The 27898-nt window shown below is 37.6% G+C and overlaps 1 protein-coding gene across 1 annotated transcript in view; it reads right to left on the reverse strand.

Moving 5' to 3' along the window:
- Positions 1-27636, reverse strand: part of RASA1 (RAS p21 protein activator 1) — a 113072-nt gene extending 85436 nt beyond the window's left edge. The window contains exon 1 of the mRNA XM_045998771.1: positions 26518-27636. Coding sequence (XP_045854727.1) covers positions 26518-27038 — 521 coding nt within the window. The 5' untranslated portion in view covers positions 27039-27636. The remainder of the gene's footprint in view (positions 1-26517) is intronic.
- Positions 27637-27898: the final 262 nt, after the last annotated feature.

The following is a 27898-nucleotide window of genomic DNA, read 5'->3' on the forward strand; positions in this document are numbered from 1 at the left end:
CATTTGCAAACTCCAGGGAAAAAAGTCAAAAAAGGAAAATGTTAAGTATAATTGATATGCTAATCAAATAAAAAATGGAAGCATATAATGCTCAAAACCACAAAAGGCCAAGTGTGTTAGACAAAAACAGGAACAAGGAACAAGGGCAACAAATGGAACACAGTAAAAAAATAAAGTGGCTCTTCGTCCAACTATATCAGTAGTCACTTTAAAGGTCAAAGTTCTAATGCACCAATTAAAAGACAGAGATTGCCAAACTGGATCAAATAGCAAGACCCAACTGAATGTTGTCCACAAGAAACCAACTTTGAATAGAAAGATATAGAAATATTATAAGTAATGAGATGGAGATCTTGCAAGTTCTCACCACAAGGAGGAAAAAAAACACTCTAACAACAACAACAATTAAAAAAAAAAAAAGAGTAAAGAGATGTAGAAAGATACACCAGGCTAACAATATTTAAAAAATAATTTTTAGGGGCACCTGCATAGCTCAGTCAGTTATGTGTCTGCCTTCAGTTCAGGTCATGATCTCTGGGTCCTAGGAGCAAGCCCTGAATCAGGCTCCCTGCTCAGCAGGGAGTCTCCTCCCCTCTCTCTGCCCTTCCCATGCCCTGCTTGTGTTCCCGCTCTCTCTTGCTCTCAAATAAGCAAAATCTTTAAAAAATAAAAAATAAAATATGCTTTAAGAAGCTGAAGTAACTATAGTAATTTCCAAGAGAAGAGCTTCAGAGCACAGTTATCACGGTTAAAGAGAACATTACATGGTGATACATGAGTGAGTACTCCAAGAAGATAGGACAATCCTTAGTGTGTATGTGCCAACAAGAGAGTATCAAAATATGTGAAGCAAAAACTGATAGAACTGCAAAGTGAAATACATGAACTCACAATCATAGTAAGGAACTACAACAATCCTCTATTAGAAATGAACAGATGCAGGATCGGGCTCTCCGCTCAGTGGGGAGCCTGCTTCCCTCTCTCTCTACCTGCCTCTCTGCCTACTTGTGATCTCTGTCTGTCAAATCAATAAAATCTTAAAAAAAAAAAAAAAAAAAAAGAAATGAACAGATGCAGGAGGCAAAAAATCAGAAAGGAAATAGTTAGGGGTGTCTCCACGGCACAGCAGGTTAAGCATCTGACTCTTGGTTTCAGCTCAGGTCATGATTTTAGGTTCATGGGATTAAGCCCCATGTTGGTCTCCACAGGGCTCCACACTCAGCATGGAAGTCTGCCTGAGATTCTCCCTCCCCTCCCTCTGCCACCTCACCTCGGCTTGTGCTTTCTCTCTCCTTCTCAAATAAATAATAAAAGTAAAATCTTAAAAAGGAAAAAGAAAGGACATAGTTAAATTCAGCACCATCAATCAACTGGAAATAATTGACATCTATGAACTATTTCATCCAACAACAGCAGTTAACATTATATTCAAGATCACATATTACATTTATCAAGATAAACCACATTATGGGCCATTAAAAAAAAAAAGGTGTGGCACGTGGGTGGTTCAGTGGGTTAAAGCCTCTGCCTTCGGCTCAGGTCATGATCCCGGGGTCCTGGGATCGAGCCCCACATCGGGCTCTCTGCTCTGTGGGGAGCCTGCTTCCTCCTCTCTCTCTGCCTGCCTCTCTGCCTAGTTGTGATTTCTCTCTGTCAAATAAATAAAATATATTAAAAAAAAAATTAAAAAAAAAAAAGGTAACAAATTTAAAACAGAGACTAATCTCTGGTCTCAGACAACCATGGAATGAACATAGAAATCAGTAATAGAAATGTAGTTTAAGGGATCCTGGGTGGCTCAGTGGGTTAAGCCGCTGCCTTCGGCTCAGGTCATGATCTCAGGGTCCTGGGATCGAGTCCCACATCGGGCTCTGTGCTCGGCGGGGAGCCTGCTTCCCTCTCTCTCTCTCTGCCTGCCTCTCTGCCTACTTGTGATCTCTCTCTCTCACTGTCAAATAAATAAATAAATAAAATCTTTAAAAAAAAAAAAGAAATGTAGTTTGAAAATTTCAAAATGCTTAGAGATTAACAATATTATTTCTAAATGATATACGTATCAAAGAAGAAATCTCGAGAAATTTTCAAATATTTTAACTAAATAAAAATAAAAATATAAATTACAAGTGTAGGGGATGCAGAAAAAAACCATCCTTAAAGAGAAATTTATGGCACTGAATGCACGAATTAGGAAAGATCTAAAATCAATACCCTAAGGATCAACCTTCAGAAACTAGAAAAGAAGAGCAAGTTAAACCCAAAGAAAGCACAAGCAATAAAAATTAGACTAAACTAAGTATTTTGAAATTGAAAACAATAAATCAATGAAATCAAAAGCTAATTCTTTGAAAACATCAAAAACTTGATAAACTTCTCAATGGGCTAAGATAAAAAAGACAACACAAATTACCAATATCAGAAAATAAAAAGGGGGCACCAAAACAGATCCTATAGACATTAAAAGGATTACAAAGTAACACTATGAACAATCTATGCCCACCAATTAAAAAACCTAGATGAAACAAAAACCAATTACTTGAAAAACACAACTGGCCCAAACTCATACAAGAAGAAATAGATGTTCTGAAGAGAATGCACTTTTTAAAGAAATCAATAGTTAATAACCTTCCATAACAAAAAGCACTAGGCCCAGGTGGGTTCCCTGGTGAATTTTACCAAATTTTTAATGAAGAAATTATACCAATTCTCCACAATCTCTTCCAAAAAGCAAAAGTAGAGGGAATAATTCCTAACCGATTCTATGAGACCAAAACCAAAGAATTACAAGAAAACTGCAGACCAGGAACTCATGAACACAGACACAAAAATCCTCATCAACATATTAGCAAATCAAATCCAACAATGTACAAAAATATGTATACATCATCACTAAGTAATATTTATCCCAGATATGCACATGTAGTTCAATGTTTGAAAATCAATTGATGTAATTTATCACATCAACATGTCAAAATGGAGAATCACATGATCCATACAGATGCCAAAAAGAATCTGACAAAATGCAACACACTTTAATGATAAGATAAAACCTCTCAAAAATCTAAAAACAGTGGGGAACTTCCTTAACTTGACAGAGAGTATCTTAAAACTTTAAACAATTTTCTAAAACCTACAAGTAATATCATAAATGGTGAGAAACTTCAACTTTTCTCACTCCGACTAGGAATAAGGCAAGGATATCTTCTCTCATCATGCCCTTTCATCACACTGTAAAGTCTTAAGTAACACATTAGACAAGAGGAAATAAAAGGTACAGAATTAGGAAAGAAGAAATAAAACTGCCAGTGTTCAGAGATGACATGATTTTCTGTAGAGAATATAAAAAAGAATCTGGAAAAAACCAAACTCCTGTAATAAGAGATTATACAGCAATGTTGCAAGATACAAGGTTAATACACAAAAGCTAATAGCTTTCCTATTACCGGCTATGAACACTTGGAATTTGAATATTAAAACACATCACCATTTTTTTTTAGCACCCAAAGAAATGAGAGACCCAGTTATAAAGCAAACAAAATATGTACAAGATATATATGAGAAAAAACCTACGAAACCCTGATAACAAAATCAAAGAGCTAAACATATAGAGAGACTATCTCCATGAACATGGACAGAAGACTCAATATTGTCAAGATGTCCTATCTTCCCAACTTGATCTACAATCCAGGCAATTGAAATCACAACTCCAGCAAATTACTTTGTAAAAACTAAGAAGTTAATTCTAAAGTTTACGTGGAAAGGCCAAAGACCCAGAATAGTCAACTCAATATTAAAGAAGAAGAAGGTTGGAAGACTGATATTACTTGACTTCAAGATTCATGGTAAAGCCACAGTAATAAACACAGAGTGCTACTGGCGAAAAAACAGATGAACAAATCAACTGAACCGGACAGAGAGCCCAGTAACAGACCCATATAAATACAGTGAACAGTTCTTGAACAAAGGAGGAAAGGCAATAAAAAGAGCAAAGACGGTCTTTTCAACAAACAACAGTCAGTCTTTGGAAAAACTGGATATCCAAATAAAAACAAGAAAAGAAAATCCTACAAATAGACCTCAAATCTTTAACAAAAATTAGATCTCAGATGCAAATGTAAAAGGCAGAACTATAAAACTCCGAGAAGATAACGTAGGGAAAAAAACCTAGATTGACCTTGGGTATAGTGATGACTGTTTAGCTACAACACCAAAGACATAATTCAGAAATGAAATAATACCTAAGCTAGATTTCATTAAAATTTGGAATACAACACCAAAGACATAATTCAGAAATGAAATAATACCTAAGCTAGATTTCATTAAAATTTGGAATTTCTGCTCTGTGAAAGACAATGTCAAGAAAATGAGAATACTAGACAAAAACGAGAAAGTATTTGCAAAAGACAAACGTAACCAAACGACTGACACCTATTAGAATGGCCAAAATCCAAAATGCTGACACCAAACACTGGAGAGGACACAGAATAGCACAGAAGATACTTTGGAAGTTCCTTAATAACTAAATACACTCTTACTATTTAATTTAGCCAACTGTACTCCTTGATATTTTCCCAAATGAACTGATAACTATGACCACATAAAATTCTGCAAAAGATGTTTACAGCAGCTTTATTCATTCTAAAATCTGGGCGTGACAAAGATGCCCTTTAGTATGTGAATGGATAAATAAAATGAGATATATCCAGAAAATGGAATAATATTCAGCATTAGAAATATATGAGCTATCAAAAAATGAGAAGACAGCAGAACCTTAACTACCTATTACTAAGTGTAAGAAGCCAAACTGAAAGACTACATACTGTATGATTCCAACTCTATGACATTCTGGAAAAGGCAAAACTATGGAGACAGTAAAAAGACTGCCAGGATTTGGGGCATGGGGCGGGGTGGGGAGGGGAGGAAAGGATGAAAAGGCAGAGCACAGAGGATTTTTAGGGCAGTAGAACTATTCTGTGTGATACTACAGGGGTAGATACATGTCATTTTACATTTGCTAAAACCCTTCAAGTGCAACAGCACCAAGAGTGATCTCTAATGTAAACCACAAACTTTGGATGATAATGACAGGTCAATTTAGGTTCATTGGTTATAACAAATGTACCACTCTGATGCAGGATGTTGATAGTATATGTTTGTGGAGACAAGGATATGAAAATTATCTTTACTTTCTATTCAATGTTGCCTTAAACTTTAAACTTCTCTGAAACATAAATTGATTAGTTAAAAAAAAAAAAGAGTAACTCCTTTAAGCTTATCCATAATCATTCACCATTTTACTCAAATGGCACTTCTATTAAATATTCATCACCTTTAATCAATAAAATCCAATGCCCTTTTCTGATATGCATCCCTCTGGCTCTTGCTACTTTGAAATGGTCATTGTAAAAAACATGAAATAAAAGGGTGCTAGGAAGAATTAACTTCCTGGCTCCCAAGAGATCACAATAGGCGAAGTGACTTCTCTAAGGTCTCCAAGTCAAAATTCAAGTTAGTTAAGTTTCAAGAGTTGACTAGACTCAGGTTGTCGATCTATTCTAACAGAATTCACAGATGACTAATATAGGAACCACAACAATTTTTCTATTAATAACAGAAATATCTGCATGTATGTCTTCCCAGCTTACTCACCTGTAGAAAGCCTGTTAAGTGGGAAGCCAAACTGTTATCACAAGGTTGTGTAATGAAGACTGCCAACTGAGAGATTTCAAAGTAATAATAAATAAGAAAAAACTCACCATTTTACAATACCACTGCCACAGAGTAAACTGATTGATTTGGTTCAGGTGAAAATCATCAACAAATACTAAAACCAATGAGTATTCATTACTTATTAATTACCTTTTAAAAAAAAGATTTTATTTATTTGACAGCAAGAGAGAGCCCACAAGCAAGGGAAGCAGCAGGCAAAGAGAGGGAGTCTGACATAGGGCTAGATGACCTGAGCCAAAAGCATGACCTGAGATCATGACCTGAGCCAAAAACAGATGCTTAACCAACTGAGCCACCCAGGTACCCCAATAACCTTTTTTTTAATGGCAAAATATGGTGGGACCCTCTTAACCAAGTTCAAACTTCTATACATCAGAGGACAACTGACATAATGTGCCCCTGGATATGATGTATGAAGAACTCATGACCTATGGAGTATTTCTCCTAAAAATTCTCCTAAGAATGGTTAACCTGAATCTAATTATGAGGCAACAGATACAAACTAAGACATTCTGTAAAGCAACGGTCCCGGACTCTTCAAAAATGTCAGTGTTATTAAAAAAAAAAAAAAAAAAAAAAAAGGTAGGTGAAGTTTTAGATTAAAGGACACTACAGAGACATAAATAAAATAAAATAAGCAGATATAAAGGAAATAAGAAAACTGGATATCTGAGTATTAGTGTTAAATTCATTATATTTGGCTATGTAGGCTACTGTCGTTATTCTTAGAAAACATGATGAAGTATTTGAGAGTGAAGGGTTATGATCTCTACAAGTAACTCACAAATAGTTGAGTGGAAATATATATGTATAAAATCAAATGGATAAATACAATGTGGCAAAATGTAAAGGTAAATGACATATGGTTACTTGGTACACTATTCTTACAACTTTTTGCAGATACGAAATTTTTCAACATAAAAACTTATAGAAGAGATTGCTCATTGGGTGCCTGGGTGGCTCAGTGGGTGAAGCCTCTGCCTTCGGCTCAGGTCATGATCTCAGGGTCCTGGGATGGAATCCCACATCGGGCTCTCTGCTCAGCAGGGGGCCTGCTTCCTCCTCTGTCTCTCCGCCTACTTGTGATCTCTCTCTGTCAAATAAATAAATAAAATCTTTAAAAAAAAAAAAAAAGAGATTGCTCATTGAGCATAAAATCTGGACAAAAAGATAATTCAAGAGATATGCTGGCTGGCTTAGTGGTAGCATGGACCTCTTAATTTTAGAATACAGATAATTCATATATTTAATGTAAGTATTTACATAATAAAAAAAATAACTGCACCAGAAATAAGTAGTTTCATCCTTGGGCTTAAAAAAAGTCCACTTTTGAACACAGATGATCACTGACAAGCTTACCCTTATTATGGCTCCATTTTCTATGAACCCATTATCAGTATGTCATTTGTTAAGGTCTCCATTATTTAAAGATAGCAACAGCACCAACCACATTACAGCCAGATCTTTATAACCAGAAACATCTTTTATTCATCCCGTGTTAATTTGAGATACTGTGGTTTAATTCTCTGAAAAAAAAAAAAAATTTCTTTTCAAGTCTGTTTGATGAAGTGATTGCTATCACTGTTTTAAGGAAAAAACCTTCATTTTTATCATGATACACTACTTTGGGTAATGAAGGGGAAAAAACCCTCATTTTTATCATGATAAACTACTTTGGGTAATGAAGGGAAAAAACCTTCATTTTTATCATGATAAACTACTTTGGGTAATGTCTTTATTTAGAAAAATGAATGACAGTTTGTCACACAATCAAGATAGATACAACACCCCAGACAAGAGAAATAGTAAACTGGAGAAACAAAATACCATGTCAAGTTTAAGGAATAAACTTGTATATTCCTTATATATAGTATATTATTGATGAAATATATAATAATGGAGAACATGATAAGATGATGTTGTATGTCATACTAAAGTAAGCTTTTTTTTTTTTTTTTGGTCTCAACCTGAAGGTCTCAAGCCACTGAGTCAAGAAATCAATTTAGTAGGTCATAATCAACATTTTTTAAGCATTTTTTTTTAATTAACTGAAGAAGATGAGAACAGAACAGCACATAGAGTACATCACAGGCAATGAAATCTTGCCATTTGCGATGACGTGGATGGAACTAGAGGGTATCATGCTTAGTGAAATAAGTCAATCGGAGAAAGACAACTATCATATGATCTCCCTGATATGAGGACATGGAGATGCAACATGGGGGGTTAGGGGGATAGGAGAAGAATAAATGAAACAAGATGGGATTGGGAGGGAGACAAACCATAAATGACTCTTAATCTCACAAAACAAACTAGGGGTTGCTTGGGGGAGGTGGGGTTGGGAGAATGGGAGGGGATTAAGGACATTGGGGAGGGTATGTGCTATGGTGAGTGCTGTGAAGTATGTAAACCTGGCGATTCACAGATCTGTACCCCTGGGGATAAAAATACATTATATGTTTATAAAAAAAAAAAATTGGAAGGGGAGGCAAACCATAAGAGACTATGGACTCTGAAAAACAACTTGAGGGTTTTGAAGGGGCGGGGGTGGGAGGTTGGGGAAACCAGGTGGTGGGTAATAGGGAGGGCACGTATTGCATGGAGCACTGGGTGCTGTGCAAAAACAATGAATACTGTTACGCTGAAAAAAAATAAATTAAAATATCAAAAAAAATTTTTTTCATTAAACTTTTGTTTCTGTTACAAATGTCTGTTTATATGTGTGTACTGGGTCACAGATGTAAAATCTATTTCTTTTTGGTCACTCATGGTCAAAATGAGATTTGAAAGCAACTACTCTCCAGATGATGGAGACTTCATGGAAAGAAAGGTTTCAAGAAAGTATATGGTAAAATGTGTCTTTACAAAATCACACTGGCAGTTAATACAAAGCAGCTTTTCAAGCTAATGGGAGTCTTGAATTAAATTTACTCTCTGCCAGTATGTTTAAGGAGGATAAAACAGTGTTAAAAAGAAAATAGAATCGTAAGTAGTAATTAAAAAGGATATATTTCATGCATGTTGGTTTCATTATTTTGCAGTTTCACACACACATCCAGATAAATTCTGTATCACAAGACACAATGAATTTCTTAATTTTTACATGGATGAAATAAAATTTTTGAAAGTCAGTGATAAGGAGAGTGATTAATTGGCAGAAAAAGAGATCAGGGACAGGGAGAAAATTAACAAACTACTCCAAAATGAGGAAAGAGAAAATGAGGGTCTGAAGCCACAAAGGTTTTAAAAAAGAAAGAAAAAGAAAACACATGTTAGGTTTGGAAGTAGTTTGGGAGGTAGGAAACATTCTTAGTAAATGTTTGTAGATTGGAGTGGGAGAAGGAGAAAAAGAAAGCCCCCATGACTGAAATCTTTTTTTTTTAAGATTTTATTTATTTATTTGACAGAGAGAGATCACAAGCAGGCAGAGAGGCAGGCAGAGAGAGTGAGAGGGAAGCAGGCTCCCTGCTGAGCAGAGAGTCCGATGAGGGACTGATCCCAGGACCCTGAGATTGTGACCTGAGCCGAAGGCAGCGGCCTAAACCACTGAGCCACCCAGGAGCCCCCTCATGACTGAAATCTTAAAAAAAATAAAAACTATTTGAGAAGTAGTAAAGGATTTCCATCTGGAGTCTACACTACAATGCATAAACTCCTCACTGTGGCATTTAAACCATAGCATGACAAGTCTGCAAGTTATTTTATTTCAACTTTTCTTCATTGCACTCGCAGGCCTTGTTACTAGACAAACTATACAATTCCCATAAATATTAATACTACTTTCTTATGAGGTATTAATAATTCCACAGCACTGTAAGACTTTGTATGATTTCAGACACTATAACGTGATATGCTATCACATCACATAGAACAGGTCCCTAAAATGAAGTCAGAATAAAAGTATTATTTTCTATTCACTCCTAAAATTGTATCCAAAAGGGTTTCATGATGAAAATATTCTGAGGATGATATTCAGGAATTTTAGTATTAACTGAAAGATGCAGTCTCCTGTCAGTCTGAGACTTGTGTTCCTTTCTTCTGAATCTCATGAGAAATTTATGTAATGATTAAAAGCAAACATCAAATCACACAGTTAACTTGTCTTTAACTGCCAGCAATGACAAATTAAGACAGTACTTACAGAATTCCAAAAATACAGTCGACCCTTGAACAATACAGGCTTGAACTACACAAGTCAATTTATACACAAATTCTTTTCAATATACCATAAGTGTATTTTCTCTTACTTGCGATTTTCTTAATAACATTTTCTTTTCTCCAGCTTACTTTACTTGTAGAATACAGTACGAAATATACGTAACATACAAAATACATGTTAATGTACTGTTAACGTTATCAGGCTTCCAGTCAAAAGCAGGTTCTCAGTAATTAAGTTTTAGGGGAGTCCAAAGTTATACACAGATTTGACCTTGCAGAGGGTCACTGGTGCCCCTAACTTCCACATTGTTCAAGGGTCACAGTAGTGAAAACTAACTTAAATCTTATTTCTCTTACCACCAATTATAAGCATTATTATGTCCCATAAGTAAGTGAGTATGGTAGCAATTCCACTCTAGATATCTGAATTAGTTTCTTTAGTCAGCTAAGCGCTAAAAGGCAGTAAAATGCTCCTAAACCTTCATATAGTCACTTTGCAACCCGGTGATTGGGAATTGCCTCTAAATCCATGCTGAAGCAGACACACTGAAACTCAACCGACATGGATAAACAAATAAGCTCACTCACTATATATATATATAATGAATGACATTATAGTCCCTTAAGTGAAATAATATGGGGAAGAATATTAACACAGCTGTTGCTCAATAAAAAAGGAAATTAATAAGGATTTGCTTTAAAAGGGCGCCTGGGTGGCTCAGTGGATTGGGCCGCTGCCTTCGGCTCGGGTCATGGTCTCGGGGTCCCGGGATCGAGCCCCGCATCGGGCTCTCTGCTCCGCGGGGAGCCTGCTTCCTCCTCTCTCTCTGCCTACCTCTCTGCCTACTTGTGATCTCTCTCTCTCTGTCAAATAAATAAATAAAATCTAAAAAAAAAAAAAAAAAAAAAAAAAAAAATTAAAAAAAAAAAACAAACAAACAAAAAACACATTAAAAAAAATTATTGCTCCTGAAAGGAGATAAAAACCTATAAAGAAAAAAAAAAGTCCTATTTTTACTTTCCATTCAAATGTAAGGAGACATTCATTTCTTTAAATATCCATGTGAATGCATAAATAAAGCTGTCAAAGCTCCTTTCTCTACTACCAAAACATATACATATGTATCTAAACAAACTCAAATATCTATAAACATATATGGTGAACTACTAAAACATTATTCAAAATATTTTAAGAATATTACTGTCTACTGATGATTCCTCCATAAAGAATTTCATTCTTCTACTGAAAAATTTATCTTACGTGATTTAAAAAAAGAGAGAGAGAGAGAGAGAGAACGCCATACTGATTTAAAGCACAAACCTAGGGTTCAAAAATTTGGTTTGAATTATTTAGAAGCTTTGTGAACTGAGAAAGTTACCTAAAACTCTTCTTACTTCAATTTCCTCATATATAAAACTGTTAGTTATACTTACAGGGTTGGAGAGGGTGGAAATATATATACAGTTCCTTTCAAAAATAATATGTAAAAAAATAAAAATTAAAAAATAATATATATATAATCTACAAATAAATTAACAGTAGCTACCTTTGGTAATAAAAGAATGCTTTTTTTCTTTATATTTTCCAAGTCTCCAAATTTTCTATAATAAAAATATACTCAATCTTAGGAGTAAAAGTGATTTTTTAAAAATTATGCAATAGACAAAAAGTCCAACATACAATAAAATACAACATACCAAGAACCAAGAAAATGACCTGAATGTACAAAGACAATAATGCCAACACTGAAATGAATTACATATTGCAATTGTCTAACAAAGATGTAAAAGCAGCCACCATAAAAATTCTTCATCAATTACAAACTCCTATGAAAAAGACAAAACAGGAAATCCAAGCCAAGAAACAAGTTATAAAAAGCAACCAATTAGGGCACCTGGGTGGCTCAGTTGGTTAAGCGACTGCCTTCCGCTCAGGTCATGATCCTGGAGTCCCAGGATTGAGTCCTGCATGGGTCTCCCTGCTTGTCAGGGAGTCTGCTTCTCCCTCTGACCCTCCCCCTTCTCATGCTCTCTCTCTCTCATTCTCTCTCTCTCTCAAATAAATAAATAAAAGCTTTTTCTAAAAAAAGCAACCAATTAGAAATTACAGAACTGAAAACTATAGTAAGAAGAAAAACTTAATGGATGGGCTCAATTGCAAAATTACAAAGGGCACTAATTAGTCAATTTGAGGAAGATCAATAGAATTTACCCTATCTGAACAAAAGAGAAACAGGACTGAAAAGAAACTAACAAAGACTCAAAGATCTACGGGGCAATAATAAAAGATTCAACCCAGTATCACTGGAGTCCCTAAAGAAGAGGAGGGTGAAATTGAAAGAGTATTCATAAAAATAATAGCTGAAAACTTCCAAACTTGGAGAAAGACAAAAACCTATAGAGTCAAGTGAGAACTTCAAACAGGTAAACCCACAAAAATTATACCTTGCCACATCATTTCAGATCTGAAAACAAAGAAAAAACCTTAAAACCAACCATAAAGAAAATATGCATTACCTATAAGGGAACATGAATTCAAATAACAGATTTCTCATATGAAACCACAAAGGTAAAAAGACAAAAGTAACAAAAATCTTTTAAGAGCTCAAAGAAAAGTACTGTCAACCATGAATTCTATATCTGACAAAACTATCTTTCAGGAACAAAAGGGAAATAAAGACCTAAGCAGGCAAAGGAACCTAAAAATCTGTCACTGGCAAATATATCCTTCAAAATAGCTAAGAAGTTCTTTCAGATGATAAATGAAGGAATGCTGTAACATTAGGAAAGAAGAAAGAACAATGGAAAAAGCAAGAATATGGGTAAAAACTATAGACTCAATAGACTACCCTTCTTTGCATGAAGTTTTAAAATCATCATTGATGGATGAAATAAAAATTATACAGTCAACCAAAAAAAAGTTAGAGTTCACTGAAGTTTTAAAAACATCTGTACATCGAAAAATGCAACCAAGAGAGTGCAAAGGCAATGCACAGAATGGAAGAAAATATCTGCAAACTGCTTAACTGAAAAAGGATTGATACAGGAATATATAAAGAACTCCTGTAATTTGGGGCGCCTGGGTGGCTCTGTGGGTTAAGCCGCTGCCTTCGGCTCAGGTCATGATCTCGGGGTCCTGGGATCGAGTCCCGCGTCGGGCTCTCTGCTCAGCAGGGAGCCTGCTTCCTCTCTCTCTCTGCCTGCTTCTCTTTCTACTTGTGATCTCTCTCTGTCAAATAAATAAATAAAATCTTTAAAAAAAAAAAAAAAAAAAACTCCAGTAATTCAAGAGGAACACAAACCGACCTAAAAATGAACAAGAGACTTCAACAGACATTTCTCCAAGTAAGATACACAAATGGCCAATAATCACATGAAAAGATGCTCATTCATAAGGGAAATGCAAGTCAAAATCACAATGAGATAGTTCATATGGAGTCCAGCTATTACGAAGAAGAAGAGGGGGAAGAGAAAGGAACAGAAAATCACAAGTAATGGTGAAAATGTGGAGCAATTAGAATCCTTGTGCATTGCCAGTGGGACTGTAAAATGGTAGAGGCGCTATCACGGATGGTATGACAATTCCTCAAACACTTAAATACAGAACTACCATATGATCCAGCAATTTCATTTCTAGGTATATACTTAAAATGAAAGCAGGGACTTGAAGAAACATTTGTGAACCTGTTTGAGTAGCATCACTCCCAAAAGCCAAAACGTGGAAGTAAACCAAGGGTCCATCAGTAGGTAAATGCATAATCAAAATGTGGGGATAGACTAGAAGAGTATTCGGTCTTGAAAGTAAAATTTCAATAAATGCTACAACACAAACCTTGTAGACATTATGCTAAGTGAAATAAATCAGTCATGTATTTTATGATTCCAGGGAAAAAATGACCCAACTATAGGCTGTTTATAATTAATCACTTAAAATAAGAGGTGAAAAAGTACCAGAAAAGATGCATGTAAACAAGAGCAGGGGTGGCTATATCAATTTTGGATAGACTTTAGAGCAAAGACAATTGCTAGAGAGCAAAGACAATTGCTAGAGAGAAAAGAGGACCATTATATAATGATAAAGGATGGATCCAACAGGAATACCTAACAATCCTAAACGGTACACACAAAGCAAAATACATGAAGAACTGATAAAGCTAAACGGAATAACAGACAAATTCTCAGTTATGATTGGTAACTTCAAGACTTCCCTTCTCAGAGACTCAGAGAAATACTAAACAGAAAATCTGCAAAGATTTAAAAGTTCTAAAGAATACAATCAACCAAAAGGATCTAACTGACTTCATCAATAAACAGCCAAATACCCACTTTTACTTTCATCCACAGAACACTCACCAAAATAGACCATATTTGGGCCGTAAAACAAATTTAAAAGTATTGAAATCATAAGAGTATATTCTCTGACCATAATGGACTCTAACTAGAAATCAGTAAGAGAAAAACAACTGGTAAGTCTCAAAACACTTGGAAATTAAACAACACACTTCTAAACAACCCAAGCATCAGAGAACAAGTCTCTAAGTAAAGTTAAAAAAGAAACACAGAATTGAGTAAAAATGCAAAGACAACACAGATAAGACAACATCAAAAGATGTGGGATACAACTAAAAAAGTGCCAAGAGGAAAAAGTACAGGATTAAATGCTACATTAACAAACAGAAAATGTCCCAAATCAGTATCTTAAATTTCTACTTAAAAAAATAAACCCAAAGCAATCAGAAGAGAAGTAATAAAAAAATAAAAGGAAAAATCAACAAAACTGAAAAGAAAACCTTTGAAATCCTTTGAAAAAGCAAAATTGATACATCTTTAGCAAAATTGGCAAAACAAAAAGGAGAGAAGGTACAAATTATGAATATCAGCAATAAAAGAAAGTATCACTGAACATCCTCAAGCCATTAAGAGGGTAATCAGGAAATAATACAAACAAGTTTATGCTCTTAAATTAGATTAATTAGAAGAAATGAATCAGTTCCTCAATCAACCACATACAGATCTTCCTTTACCTTCAACTGGGCTACATCCAGCTAACCCATTTTAAGTTGAAAATATCACAAATCAGAAATGCATTTAATGGGGTGCCTGGGTGGCTCATTCCCTTCAGAGTCTGCCTTTAGCTCAGGTCATGATCTCAGGGTCCTAGGATCGAGTGCCCCATCAGGCTCCCTGCTCAGTGAGGAGCCTGCTTCTCCCTCTCCCTACCACTCTGCCTACTTGCACTATCTCTGTCAAATAAATAAATAAATAAAATATTTTTGAAAAATGCATTTAATGTACCTAAGCTACCAAACATCAGAGCTTAGCCTCGCCTACATTAAGTCTCCTCTGAACACTTACATTAGCCTAGAGTTGGGCAAAATCACCTAAAGCAAAGCCTATTTTACTTGAAAAAAAAAAAATGTTGACTATCTCATGTAATTTACTGAATACTGAAAGTGAAAAACACAATGGTTGTAAGGGTACAGAATCCTTTTAAGTGTTATAGGTTGTGGCTGTTTACACTTGTGATTGCATGGCTGACTGTGAGCTACGATTTGCTGCTGCAGCCCAGCATGGTAAGAATCTTACCACATATTGTTAGGCCAGGAAAAGATCAGAATTCAAAATCCAAGTATGGTTTTTACTGAATGTGTATCACTTTCACACCATCATAAAGCCAAAAAAATCTTTAGTCAGGGACTGTGTGTGCTACCAATATTCAACCAAAATAAATAATAAATAAATATAAATCCACAACCATTTAAAAAAAATGAATTCATAATCTTAATTCAAAAAAAAAAAAAAGAAAAAAATCCCAGGCTGGAATGTTTTCACCAGAGAATTCTAGCAAATATTTTTAAAGAATACCAAAACTTCACACTCTTCCAAAGAGTAGAAAAGGAGGTAATGTGACCTGCCTCATTCTATGAGGCCAGTATTATTCAAATACTGAAATGAAACAAAGATATCCCAAGAAAGATACACACCATATCTCTAATGAATTTAGACACAAATTCTCAACAAATCAACAACCTAAATTCAGCAATATTTGAAAAACATTACATACCATAACCACATGGGATTTACTCCACATATGTAAGGAGTGTTCAACATTAAAAAAAAATAAGTGTAATCTACAATATCAACAAGCTCAAGAAAAAAAATCTTATCATATAAATTGACTCAGTAAAAGAATTTGGCAAAATCCATCAACCATTCATAATAAAAACTCTCAGTAAACCAGGAGGACAGGTGATCTACCTATAGAGTATCTACCCAACTACCCACTCCCCCCAAAAGTACACTTAACATGATATTTAATGCTGAAATACTAAATGCTTTCCACCTAAAGCAAGGAACAAAGTAAGGATGTCTGCTCTTACCACTCTGAGTCAATACAGTACTAGAAGTTCTAGCCAATGCGACAAGACAAGAAATAAAAGGCATAGAGATTAGAAAGAATATTGTAAAAAGCCTCTAAAAACTAAAACGTAATTTTAGCAAGGTCAAAAAATACAGGACCAATGCAAAAATCAATCACATTTCTATGTACTAATAACGAACATATAGAAACTGAAATAAAAAATGTAATATTCACAAAATTCCTCCACAGAAAACAACAAAAAAAAATTTAAGTATAAATTTAACAAGGTGTACAACAGGACTTGCAGATATGGATAAGCTTGTTCTAAAGTTTGTATGTAAAGACACAAGGATTTGAATAACTCAAATGATCTTGAAAAGTGAGAGGAACCACTCTACCTGGTATTAGGACTTACTACATAGAGTAATGAGGAGTATCACAGCAGATGGAAACACATAAACCAAGAGAACTCAAGAAAGAACCCAGAAGTAAACCCATACATATATGCCCAACTGCCTTTTTGTGAAAGCGCAAAAGCAATTCAAAAGAGGAAAGAAAGAGGTGCCTGGGTGGCTCAGGGGTTAAGTCTCTGCCTTCAGCTCAGGTCATGATCTCAGGGTCCTGGGATCAAGCCCAGCATAGGACTCTCCCCTCAGCGGGGAGCCTGCTTCCCACGAGCCACTCGCCCACCCACCTCTCTGCCTACCTGTGAACTCTGTCTGTCAAATAATTAAAAATCTTAAAAAAAAAAAAAGAGGAAAGAAATTTACTTTTTCAACAAATGATGTTGGATCAACTAGATATCCACAGGCAAAAGTATGAAACTTAATTTAAATTTATCTTTTAAAAATAAAATCAAAATAAGTCATAGGCTTAACTATAAACCATTAAAGTATAGAACTTTTATAAAACTATCATAGTAGAAAATGTTTGAGACCTATATGCTAGTAAAGAGTTCTCAGACTTGCCTCCAAAAGTGAATATTAATAAATTAAGCCTCAACAAAATTAAAAACTTTTGCTCACAGAAAGACCCTGTCAAAAGGCAAAGAAAAAAAGAAAAGCTACAGAATGGGAGAAAGTATTTGCACGTAGCAGACAATGGAGTAATATTTAGAATTCTCAAAACTCAACAATAAAACAATCCTATTGGAAAATGGGCAAAAGACATGAACAAACATTTTACCAAAGAGGACAGACAGATAGCAAATTAGCAAATGAAAAGATCTTCAACATCATCAGCCATTAGGGAAATACAAATTAAAACCTCAGTAAGATCACTAGATCTTCCTTATGGGAACAGCTTACATAAAAATTTATGACGATATCAAACACTTGTGAGAATACAGAGAATCTGAACTGCTCATACATTACTGGTAAAAATGTAAAAGGATACAGCCACTCTAAAAAACTGACTGGCAGTTTCTTATAAAACTGAACATGGAATTCCCACACAGTCCCACAACTGCACTCTTGGATATTTATCAGACAAAAATGAAAATTTATATCCACACAAAAACATGAACACTAATGTTCAGAGCAGCTTTTTTTCCCCTAATAGTTAAAACTGGAAATAATCCAAATGTTCTCCAGTGAGGGAATGGCTAAACGACTAGTCCTACATCCATACCATAAAATACTCCTTAACAAATGAAAAGGGACAAAAGTACTGATACATGCAATGACTTGTATAACTCTTGAAGGAATTGTGTTGAGTAACAAAGGCTAACCCCAAAAGGTTACATACTATGTGATTCCATCTCTACAGGGGTGGGGGGTGTTTTTGTATAACGTTTTTGAAAGGGCAAAATGAAAAACAGATAAGCGGTTGCCAGGAGTTAGAGATAAGGGAGATGTGAAAGGAGGTGAGTTTGATTATAAAAGGGCAGCACAAGAAATCCGGTGGTGATGAAACTGTTCTGTATCTTTACTATAGTGATGATTACACAAATCTACATATGTGACAAAACTGCATAGAACTAAATGCATGCTGAACACATAGACACAATTTTATGCAGACCCAATGAAATTGAAGATTTAATTAAATCAAAGTCAATATCCTGGCTGTCATACCAGATGTTGCCACTGAGGGAAAAAAAGGGAGAAGGACACATATACATACTCTGTATTATTTCTTAGAACTAAATGTTAATCTACAGTTACCTCAAAATAAAATGTAATTAAAAAATAAGAAATAAATCAATATTTAGCTAGGTAGATAGACATGGATGAGGAGAATATGGTGCAATAAGTGATATAAGCGTCTTAGCTGTGAACCCCCAGTCTAATGGGTTATACCTACAAAGAAGCCTTAAAAGATTAAAAAGAATTTCTAGGTCTTTCCCTTACGCTTCAGACAGACATATAAGAGAAAAGGAATTTCTAAAGTAATCTTTTAAAGGTTACTTCTAAAGAGAGAGCTTCTAGTTGGTGAATACATGGAGATGGGAGTGTGGCTAGAAGAGTGGTATCCCCAGAGAAAGCATGGAAGCTCTGTACCCTTTTCCACATACCTTCCCTAATGCTTCTCTTCCATTTGGTTGGAGTTATAGCTCTTGTAATAAACTGATAATCTAGCTTGATGAAGTCTGATGAGGTGTTTATCTTACTGACACCCAGACAAAATAATAAAAATATACACACGCACACAAAAATGTATATAACACTGCATATTACAATAATGAACACAGAGTGAATACAGAAATTTTGCTGGAGTAAGGTCTCCCCACAGGACTGTTCATGGCTACCATCCATGGTCATATGTAGGATCTTTTCATGCTATAAGAATCAGACAGGCACTTAAATAATTTTTCCATCTTTCAACATACATATGGCCAAAAAAAGATATAAATCACTACTAACACATAAAGAAAGAAGGAAGAATATAAGGGAAGTTTTTCTTTCCTCCAGCGAAAACACAAAATAAAATCACGAGGACCGGGGCGCCTGGGTGGCTCAGTGGGTTAAAGCCTCTGCCTTCGGCTCAGGTCATGATCCCAGAGTCCTGGGATCGAGCCCCGAATCGGGCTTTCTGCTCTGCAGGGAGCCTGCTTCCTCCTCTCTCTCTGCCTGCCTCTCTGCTTAGCTGTGATTTCTCTCTGTCAAATAAATAAAATATTTTAAAAAAAAAAAATCACGAGGACCCTGTTTCTCAAGTAGTAAATGTGCATCTGATCTACATCAGAATCACCCAAAGCCATTTTTAAAGAGACAGGGTTATCCAGTGTATCGTCAGCTCAGACTGTTGTAACAAAAAAAACACACTGGACAGCTTAAACCAAAGAAACTTATTTTCTCACAGTTCTGGAAGCTGAGTCCAAGATTAAAGTGTGAGCAGAGGTGCTTTTTAGTAAGGCCACTCTCCTTGACTTTAGATGGCCACCTTCTCACTCTGAACTCACATGGCCTTTTCTCTGTGCATGTGCACGCCCTTGTCTCTTTCTCTTATAAGGTCCAAAATGATTATAGACCCACCCTCATGACCTCATTTAATCTTAAATGAGGCCCTATACACATACAGCCACATATGGACTTAGGGCTTCAACCTATGAGTTTTAGGGGGACAAAATTCGGTCCATAATATGTATGTGTATTATACTTACTGGAAGGGGGCAAGGCAAAAGAAAAAGTATAGTATGTGCATTACAATTCCAATTCTATTACTTAGTGTTCCCAACAATAAAAATGAGGAGAATATCTATTCTTACTGTACAGCTGTGAGAATTAAAAGAAATAATCTATGTAAAGTGCCCAGCATATGGTAAAGGACTAGTCAATCCTGGACCTCTGCCTTTCATCCCCTCCCCCCCAAAATTAATTATAAATATTACTCAAATCTAAACATATCTGAAAAATTATGGGAACTGGATTCTGTCCCAGTTCTACCACTACCTAGCTATGTGACCTTAACCAAACCACTCTGCTGCATCTGGGCAATGAGAGTTTCCTCTATCACTAAAATACTATGTATCTATGCATATCATTCATGACTGTAATATCAAACACCAATACTACAAAAACTAATCAAACTTTTTTTTAAGGTTTTATTTATTTATCTGAGAGAGAGAGAGCACAGAGGGAGAATAAGAGGGAGAAGCAGACTCCCCACTGAGCAGGGAGCCCGATGTGGGGCTCGATCCCACGATCCCAGGACCCTGGGATCATGACCCAACTGAAGGCAGACGTCCAACCAACTGAAGCAACCCAGGCGCCCCGCTAATCAAACTTTTTCTAAAATTCCAGTAAAAGAGGATTACGGTACGAAATTTCAATTTATTCTTTCAAATACTTCCATTCTTTAAATTCTTCCACAACTATCCTCCAAAGTGAAAAATGTATCTGTACTCCAAGTAGATTGTATACTCTTCTATTTTTGTTCCCCTATGTTTGTTTTACTCACAAAAATCACTTAATCACTGAAATGCCTAAAATCACATCCCAAATTCTGTGAGATATGATTAGGCACATGGAGAGGTGTCCAATATGTAAAAACAACTGTTTTTAACTTAGCCCACTACTGAAATGTTTTGCGGGTGATTTCAAGATGAGATAGTTACTGCACATTCAAACAATGAGCCATAACCAGCATCCATACTCCATAAACGTGCTTTAAAATTAAGATAATGGTCAGAAGCAAATCTACTGTGAGGATATTTGAATCATTTAACAAAAAACAATTTACCATGTTAAGCCTAAGGGAAGAACTTGTAAGTACTTGACCTTTCCCCTACCTCATCCCTCACCACTCCTATCCCAGTATTACCTGGTATTACATATAAATGAATTACACATGAGGTAGGTTTTACTTAGGTGCCCTTAACATATCTCACCTGCCAGTATCAATGCCCTTGTACAGTCCCCACCCAAATCAAATCTGAACTGGGTCACGTTATTAGCACTGGACATCGGTACATCAGCAAACACAAAGAATGCAGACACTTAATAAATGTTGGCACAGTGAAGCTTCTCCTCTTGAAATGCTCCCTCAAGAAACCCAGCTTCCATGCTCTAGAGAAACTCAAGCTAATTAAGGGGGGAGGCTACATGGAGGCAGATGAAGGGAGAGAGGCAGTCATATTCCCAGGTATCCACCAGCTGTTCCAGCCATCTCAGCTGCGGCATCAGATTTATGAATTAAGAAGCCATCTTAGATGATACAGCCAACAGATGTCACATGCAGTAGTCCCCATCAAGCCCCACCTAACTTTTAGAATTAAGAGCAAATAAACCTTGTTATAACTAAATACATGTAAGCCAACTAGAAAAGTTCTGGATTGGTAGTAAGCAACCAAGAAATGTCAGCAGTAATAATGGTTACTGTTAATAATTATTATAAGTCCCACCCACCAATGTATTGTTTTGGGTATTAAAGCTGCTCTCAGAGACATTCTCTCATTTTCTTAATATAGAGACAATATAAAGATATTGACCAACATAGGCCAATAAAGATACAGGAGTAGGGGCACCTGGGAGGCTCAGTCGTTAAGCGTCTGCCTTCATTCAGCTCAGGTCAGAACCCCAGGGTCCCGGGATCAAGCCCCACATTGGGCTCCCTGCAGGGCGGAAGGCCTGCTTCTCACTCTCCCATTGCTCGGGCTTATGTTCCCTTTCTCAGTGTATTTCTATCAAATAAAAAAATAAAATCTTTTTTTATAAATAAATAAATAAAGAGACAGGAGTAAAGCAACCAGAAAGGCCTACTTTTTGCTTTCCCTTTCTTCTTCCTAACTTACAGCTGCCCTTACACACACACACCATCTCCCACTCCCCCCCCCCCCAACCTACCCCCTACAGCGTGGAGCCCAAGGCAGGGCTCCAACACAGCCGGTGAGATCAAGACCTGAGCCGAGATTAAGAGTGGGACACTGAACCCACTAAGCAACCCAGGTATCCCTGTTCTTTTTCTTTTTATCTCTACCAATAATGCTTGCCTGATTTCCCCGGAGTGCCTAATCAATGATCCAAACCAATTCTACCCTTTGGCTGTGCTCTTTATTCTCAGGAATTAGAGGCACTTCCTTCAACTTCCTTCAACCTCCTTCCAGACCAGTGGTAAATAAAATTAAGAGTTCAGTAGGACAGATTCTTCACTCAGGGTCAAAAGTTGATACTCCTTTAACTTGTAATTCTTTTTCACATGACAGAATCATTAGGCAAAGAGTGTGGGGACCAATAACATCTTGTTTAGAAAATAAACTAAGCAACAGGGATAACATACTCGCTACCTTTCCTCAAAGACTTACTGATCCTAATTATATAATTTTCTTATTCCTTTAAAGCCCATGACCTTTTGTTCATACTTCACTCATGATATTTATCTTAATCTAGGCTGAGTGAGAGTAGTTGGTTTACTTAACTTCCTATTAGATCTATAACTGTCACAGAAGAGAGACTTGAGAAAATGGGCATCTCACTCATTTTTGTATCCCTTAAATTAAGCACCTACTACACTGTTCTACTATTCATACAAATATGGTTTAAAAAAAAAAAAAAATTGGGTCCTGGTCAGCAACCACTCTGTACTTAATCCTTGCAATTCTCACCTCCTCCCAATTTTACTAAGAAATAATGACTCACCCATAGTTATAATGCAATTAGTGACAAAGTTAATGAATGCTACATGTCCTAACATTCACCTCTAATAATTATTTGGCTTAATTAGAACGATTTTATTTTCGTAGAGATAGTCACATGTTTTTTGAGGAAAAGAAAGTCATCTTTTATGTTCCTTATTTCCTTTTCAAGTTCCAGGCTTGAGAAGCCTGCATATTGTGTCCAAGGTAAGATCTATGCCACCTGCCAGGCAAATAATATCAAAGGCAAAGCAAGTCCAGTAGAGGCTACAGCAAACCAAAGCTCAGATAAATGGGGCAACCACTACTCAGCTCTAGCAAGCTACAATCAAACAGGAACAGCAACCAGGTAGAGCCAAATCCTATGATTCTGCAAGTGATGCTAGAAAATGAGACTTCTTAAATGTGAAGTCTTCCTATTTTTAAGTGGTGGAGACTGATTAATAAATGTTCCAAATACACCAAGAAAAAGCAATACACGTATCTGTGGAGTGGATCCAGTCCAAGAGCATCCTGCTACTGCAGGCTCATAGTTCAGAATCTCTACATATAATTGAAGATAGACTAAGTGAACATGCTCCTTTACTATTAGCCTCACCTCTAAAGCAAAGAAAGCAGGACCACTAAAAGCAAGTCCATAAAATTAGAAGGTGTACCAGTGACAAACTCCTTTAACTTTTTTCTCTCTTGAAAATCAAATCTGTTAGTTTTAGATACAGAATATTCTACAGCATAAAAATACATAGGGGAGAATTTTTTGCTTTTTAAATTTATTTCCTCAAAATTTGTGAAAAGGAAAATATTCAAATAAATAGTTAAAATTATACAAACTTTTCTGGCCTTAACCAAACTAATGAAAACACCGAGTAATAAACATGAGACAGTGACTCCCCATGCACACAGAAAAACAAGGTACAAAACACTAATGGCATTAATGTATTTGCTCTCATCTGTCTATATATTGTCATTTGACTCTCTTGTGACCAAAAGCACCAAACTCGCTGGATACAAGGTTGAACTCCATGACAAGAGAACTCTACTGTAGTGAACCACTGGGGACTCAAACCTGTGACCCGAACTTCCTTAATATGCTATCCAATAACTAAGGTAACCACTCACTAGTAAATATGTTAGTCCAAGAACATTTCTTCTATACTTTTACAAAAGATTTGACTTTTTTTTTTAAGAGTTTATCTGTTTATTTGACAGAGAGGGAGATCACAAGTAGACAGAGAGGCAGGCAGAGAGAGAGGGGGAAGCAGGCTCCCTGTTGAGCAGAGATCCAGATGTGGGGCTCCATCTCAGGACTCTGAGATAATGACATGAGCTGAAGGCAGAGGCTTAACCCACTGAGCCACCCAGGTGCCCCAAAAGATTTGACATTATTTAACCAAGTCATTAAAGCCCTTTAAAAATAGGAATTTACAGAAAAGATCTGAACTTCATCTCTACACTACTTAACCTGCTGGAAGCCTTTATGAAGTCATAATTTTTAGTGTAATTAATCACTTCTAATAGTCCTTTGGAGTTCAAACATTTCTTTAAATAACTACTAGTGAGGGAGCCCCTGTACCAAAAGAATTAGTAGGCAATTTATTGACAATAAAATTATATTACTGTTACATTGGGACACCATATACTCAACACTTACTATGTGCCAGGTACCGTGCTGACTACTTCCGGGTTCTCATTAAACCTTAAAAAACGACCCTATGATGGAGGTACCATTATTATCCCCATTTTACAGATGGGGAAACTGACCTTTCCAAGATCACACAGCTATAAGTGGCAGAGTCAGGATTCCAGCCCAAATCTTGTCTAACTTCAGAATTTGCCCTTCAACATTACACTGTACTGCCTCCAATGACTCTGGGTTGATATCTAAGATAAACAAGAGGGAAATTTGTACTTCTCATGACAAATTTTAAAAACATACTAGAAACGGAGGGTACTTTTCAGAACATGAACAATTCTCAAATACAGTCATACAGTATTATTTTTATTCCCAAAAACGTATTAATAATGATGGAAATCTCACACGATGGATTTCCCACAAACACAATTTCTTGTGAGTACTCATTCATGTTTATTATTGAAAATTTAATGGGAACACTCTATGTTTTCTGCCCAGTTTTGCTATGAACATAAAACTATTCTACGAAATAAACTTTCCTTAAAAAAAAGTTTAGAACCACAATATGCCAAAGATGTCTAATACAATTCAGTTACAAACACTGACATAAGACTATCTTCTTTCAGTATGAGAAGTTGCACTTTATTATAACCGCAGTGCTAAGCATGTAGTGAGCACTTAAATATTTAACTGATTCTTTCAAAAAGGCTTGAAGGTATGTAAACAGTGCTGTAAAATGCAAATTTTTAACACTCCCAGAACATCTTCAGAAGTCTGTAACACTAAGACATAATATGGTAAGTTGGAATAAAATTAGACAAAAAAATTAAACTCCTAATTAACAATATAAAAGGAATGCAATACTGTTATACCATGGCTGACATAAATAAGGCTAATTTTATTTTTCCACCTTAAGTATCGAAAGATGTAGCCTGAAGTCAAAAATGGATCATTAAAGAATCTTTTTCTAATTCATTTTGTAAGTCCTCTCTAAATCTTCCATAGCTTACCCAAAACAAACAAACAAAACTTCCAATTGTTCCAAGTGACTGTCAACATAGGAACCAAATATTTTTTCCTGACACACCACACCAAGGTTGTCAAAATTCTAAAGGTCAAATAATACTGATGTGAGGGATCTATAAAAACGGTTTTGCCATCTATTACCACATCCCATCAACATTTTCCTCTCATCAAGGTCCACCTTTATAAATATATTATCTATGTTCACTTATGAAGGGAACAAATAAGGGGAAGGTACTCATGTATGAAAAAACCACTTGCCCTATATATTCTGCAATATGCTGTCAAAACTAATTGTCAAATAGAACACTGTACTCGCCACCAACAAAGTGTTTTAGTGTTAATTTTATTTTACTTCAGTGATGTACTTACAAAGTCTCCACCGTAAAAGATTACACTGATACTAATAAACGGGAATCCTATGGCATAAATTACAGATACTACTAGAGAACGGGCCCTTAATCACACCTGTAATCACAGAATTCTTTTCCTTTCTTGCTGACCCACATCTTCGTAAGTGATGGAAGACTTCGGCATCGCTATGCTTGCAAAGGCATGGGTTGGGATTTGCAGTGCCACAAAAACAAAGCATTCTGACGAGTGCATGTTTCAAATGGTATTTATGCAATATTCATTCAAACGCTTATATATTCCAAAGCTTCTTGCTAATAACCTGGCTTCAACACGGAATGCACACACAGGTTAAAAGAGACTGTGACTGCCTAGGTAGCTGCAAGCTCAGCTGAATCCCAGGACGCAACCTTAATTTGGAAGAGGCAGAACTATATCCGGTTCTCAATGGATACACATTTTTCACTCGCTTCCCAATCTCAGAAACTTTACATCTTCCCAGAGTAACAATAAATATACTAAGACGCCAGAGAGTATGCCCGTAGGGAGGATGAGTGATCAAATTAAATCCCCACGCGCGGAACCCGAAGCTTCAAAACTTTTCAGAACAAATCTCAACTGAAAGAACGAGGCAAGTTTTCCCACTTTCTAGGAGCCAGCTGCCCCAATTCCTGAACAGCTGTCTTGACTTACTGGTTAGTTGGAGGAGCAGTCAGCGGGATGGCCACCTCTTCTTCCTCGTATTCTGGTCCATCCAGAGAGTCACCTTCGTCCACTGTCCCCAGGCCCGCGCCCAAAGGGGGCAGTTGAGGAGGAGGCGGCAGAGGAGGGAATCCGCCGCCTGCCCCGAAGGTCTCAGCAGACAACGAAGTGGTCCCCTTGGCGAGAACCATCTCTCCTCCAGGTCCGGCAGCAGCGGCAGCACCAGCCACGCCAGCAGCAGCACCTCCCCCTGACAGTCCGGCTCCCCCCATTGCTCCTGACACAGACCCGGCTCCTAGAAACGCTGACCCCAAAGCGGCTCCGCCAGCCAGAGTCCCGGCCATTCCGGCCTCCGTCAGCCCAGAATACGGGACGGCTGCCACTGGCAGGGCCGGGGGTATCTTCACCCTACAGACTGCCTGATAGGCACTCGAGCCCGTGGCTGCGCCGCCTCCAGCTGCCCCGGCGGTCACCGGGCCGCCCTCCTCACTGCCGGCCTCGGCCGCCATCATGTTGAAGCCCGCTCTACTCTACTCTACCCTACTCGCCCGGGAGCCCCGGGGGCCACCAGGCCCGGGCTCCGAGCCGCCCCACCCAGGCGCGTCCCCCCTTCAGCTCCCCAGGCGGAGGAAACAACAACAAAAGGAGAGAGCCCGCCGCCGCGCCCCCTCCTCGGGCCACAGCCCAGGCTCCGGAGCTGCCCGGGTTACGGGAAGCGAAGTGGGCAAAAAACGCCTGCAACGCCTGCACAAACACCGCCCCAAACCTTCACCTTACACACCCACACTCACGCGCGCACACACACACATGCACAGAAGTAAAAAACTTCCTGGCTGCACTAAAGAGGAAGGGAAGCACAGAGGAAGCGGCTGGGGCGGCTGCCGCTCCTTCAGCCACCGCCGCCGCCGCCGCCACCGCTTCTTCACCACCCTAGTTCCGGCCACCCCCACCGCAGCCACCGCCGGTGCCGCTGCTGGGGCTGGGGCCACTGCAGCCGCTTCATTCTCCACCGGACTGGAGATGGGAGGGGTGGGGAGAAAAGAGGAAGGGGGGCGGGGTATTGGGGAAATCGACTGAACTGCTCCAACCTGGAGCGCTCATGAAAACCGACTATAGAGAAAGGAAGGCGGGGCACCAGAGGAGGAGCCGAGGAAAGGAAGGGCGGGGGAGGAGGGCGAGGGCAACTTCTGCGCAGGCGCATTCCTAGCGCGGGGGTGAGGACGCTGGGCCTGGAGGGAGGAAAAGGAAGAGTCGGGAGGGAAGGAAGCCGCGGGCGCGCGCTGTGCACGGCCGCGCTCACTGTTACGGTCGGGTTAGGATGGTGGTGGCGTCGCCGCTTCTCCGGTTGGTGGCTCGGGCGGAGGCGCGCGTC

This window comes from Meles meles, chromosome 3 (assembly GCF_922984935.1).
Source record: "Meles meles chromosome 3, mMelMel3.1 paternal haplotype, whole genome shotgun sequence".
Taxonomy (NCBI): domain Eukaryota; kingdom Metazoa; phylum Chordata; class Mammalia; order Carnivora; family Mustelidae; genus Meles; species Meles meles.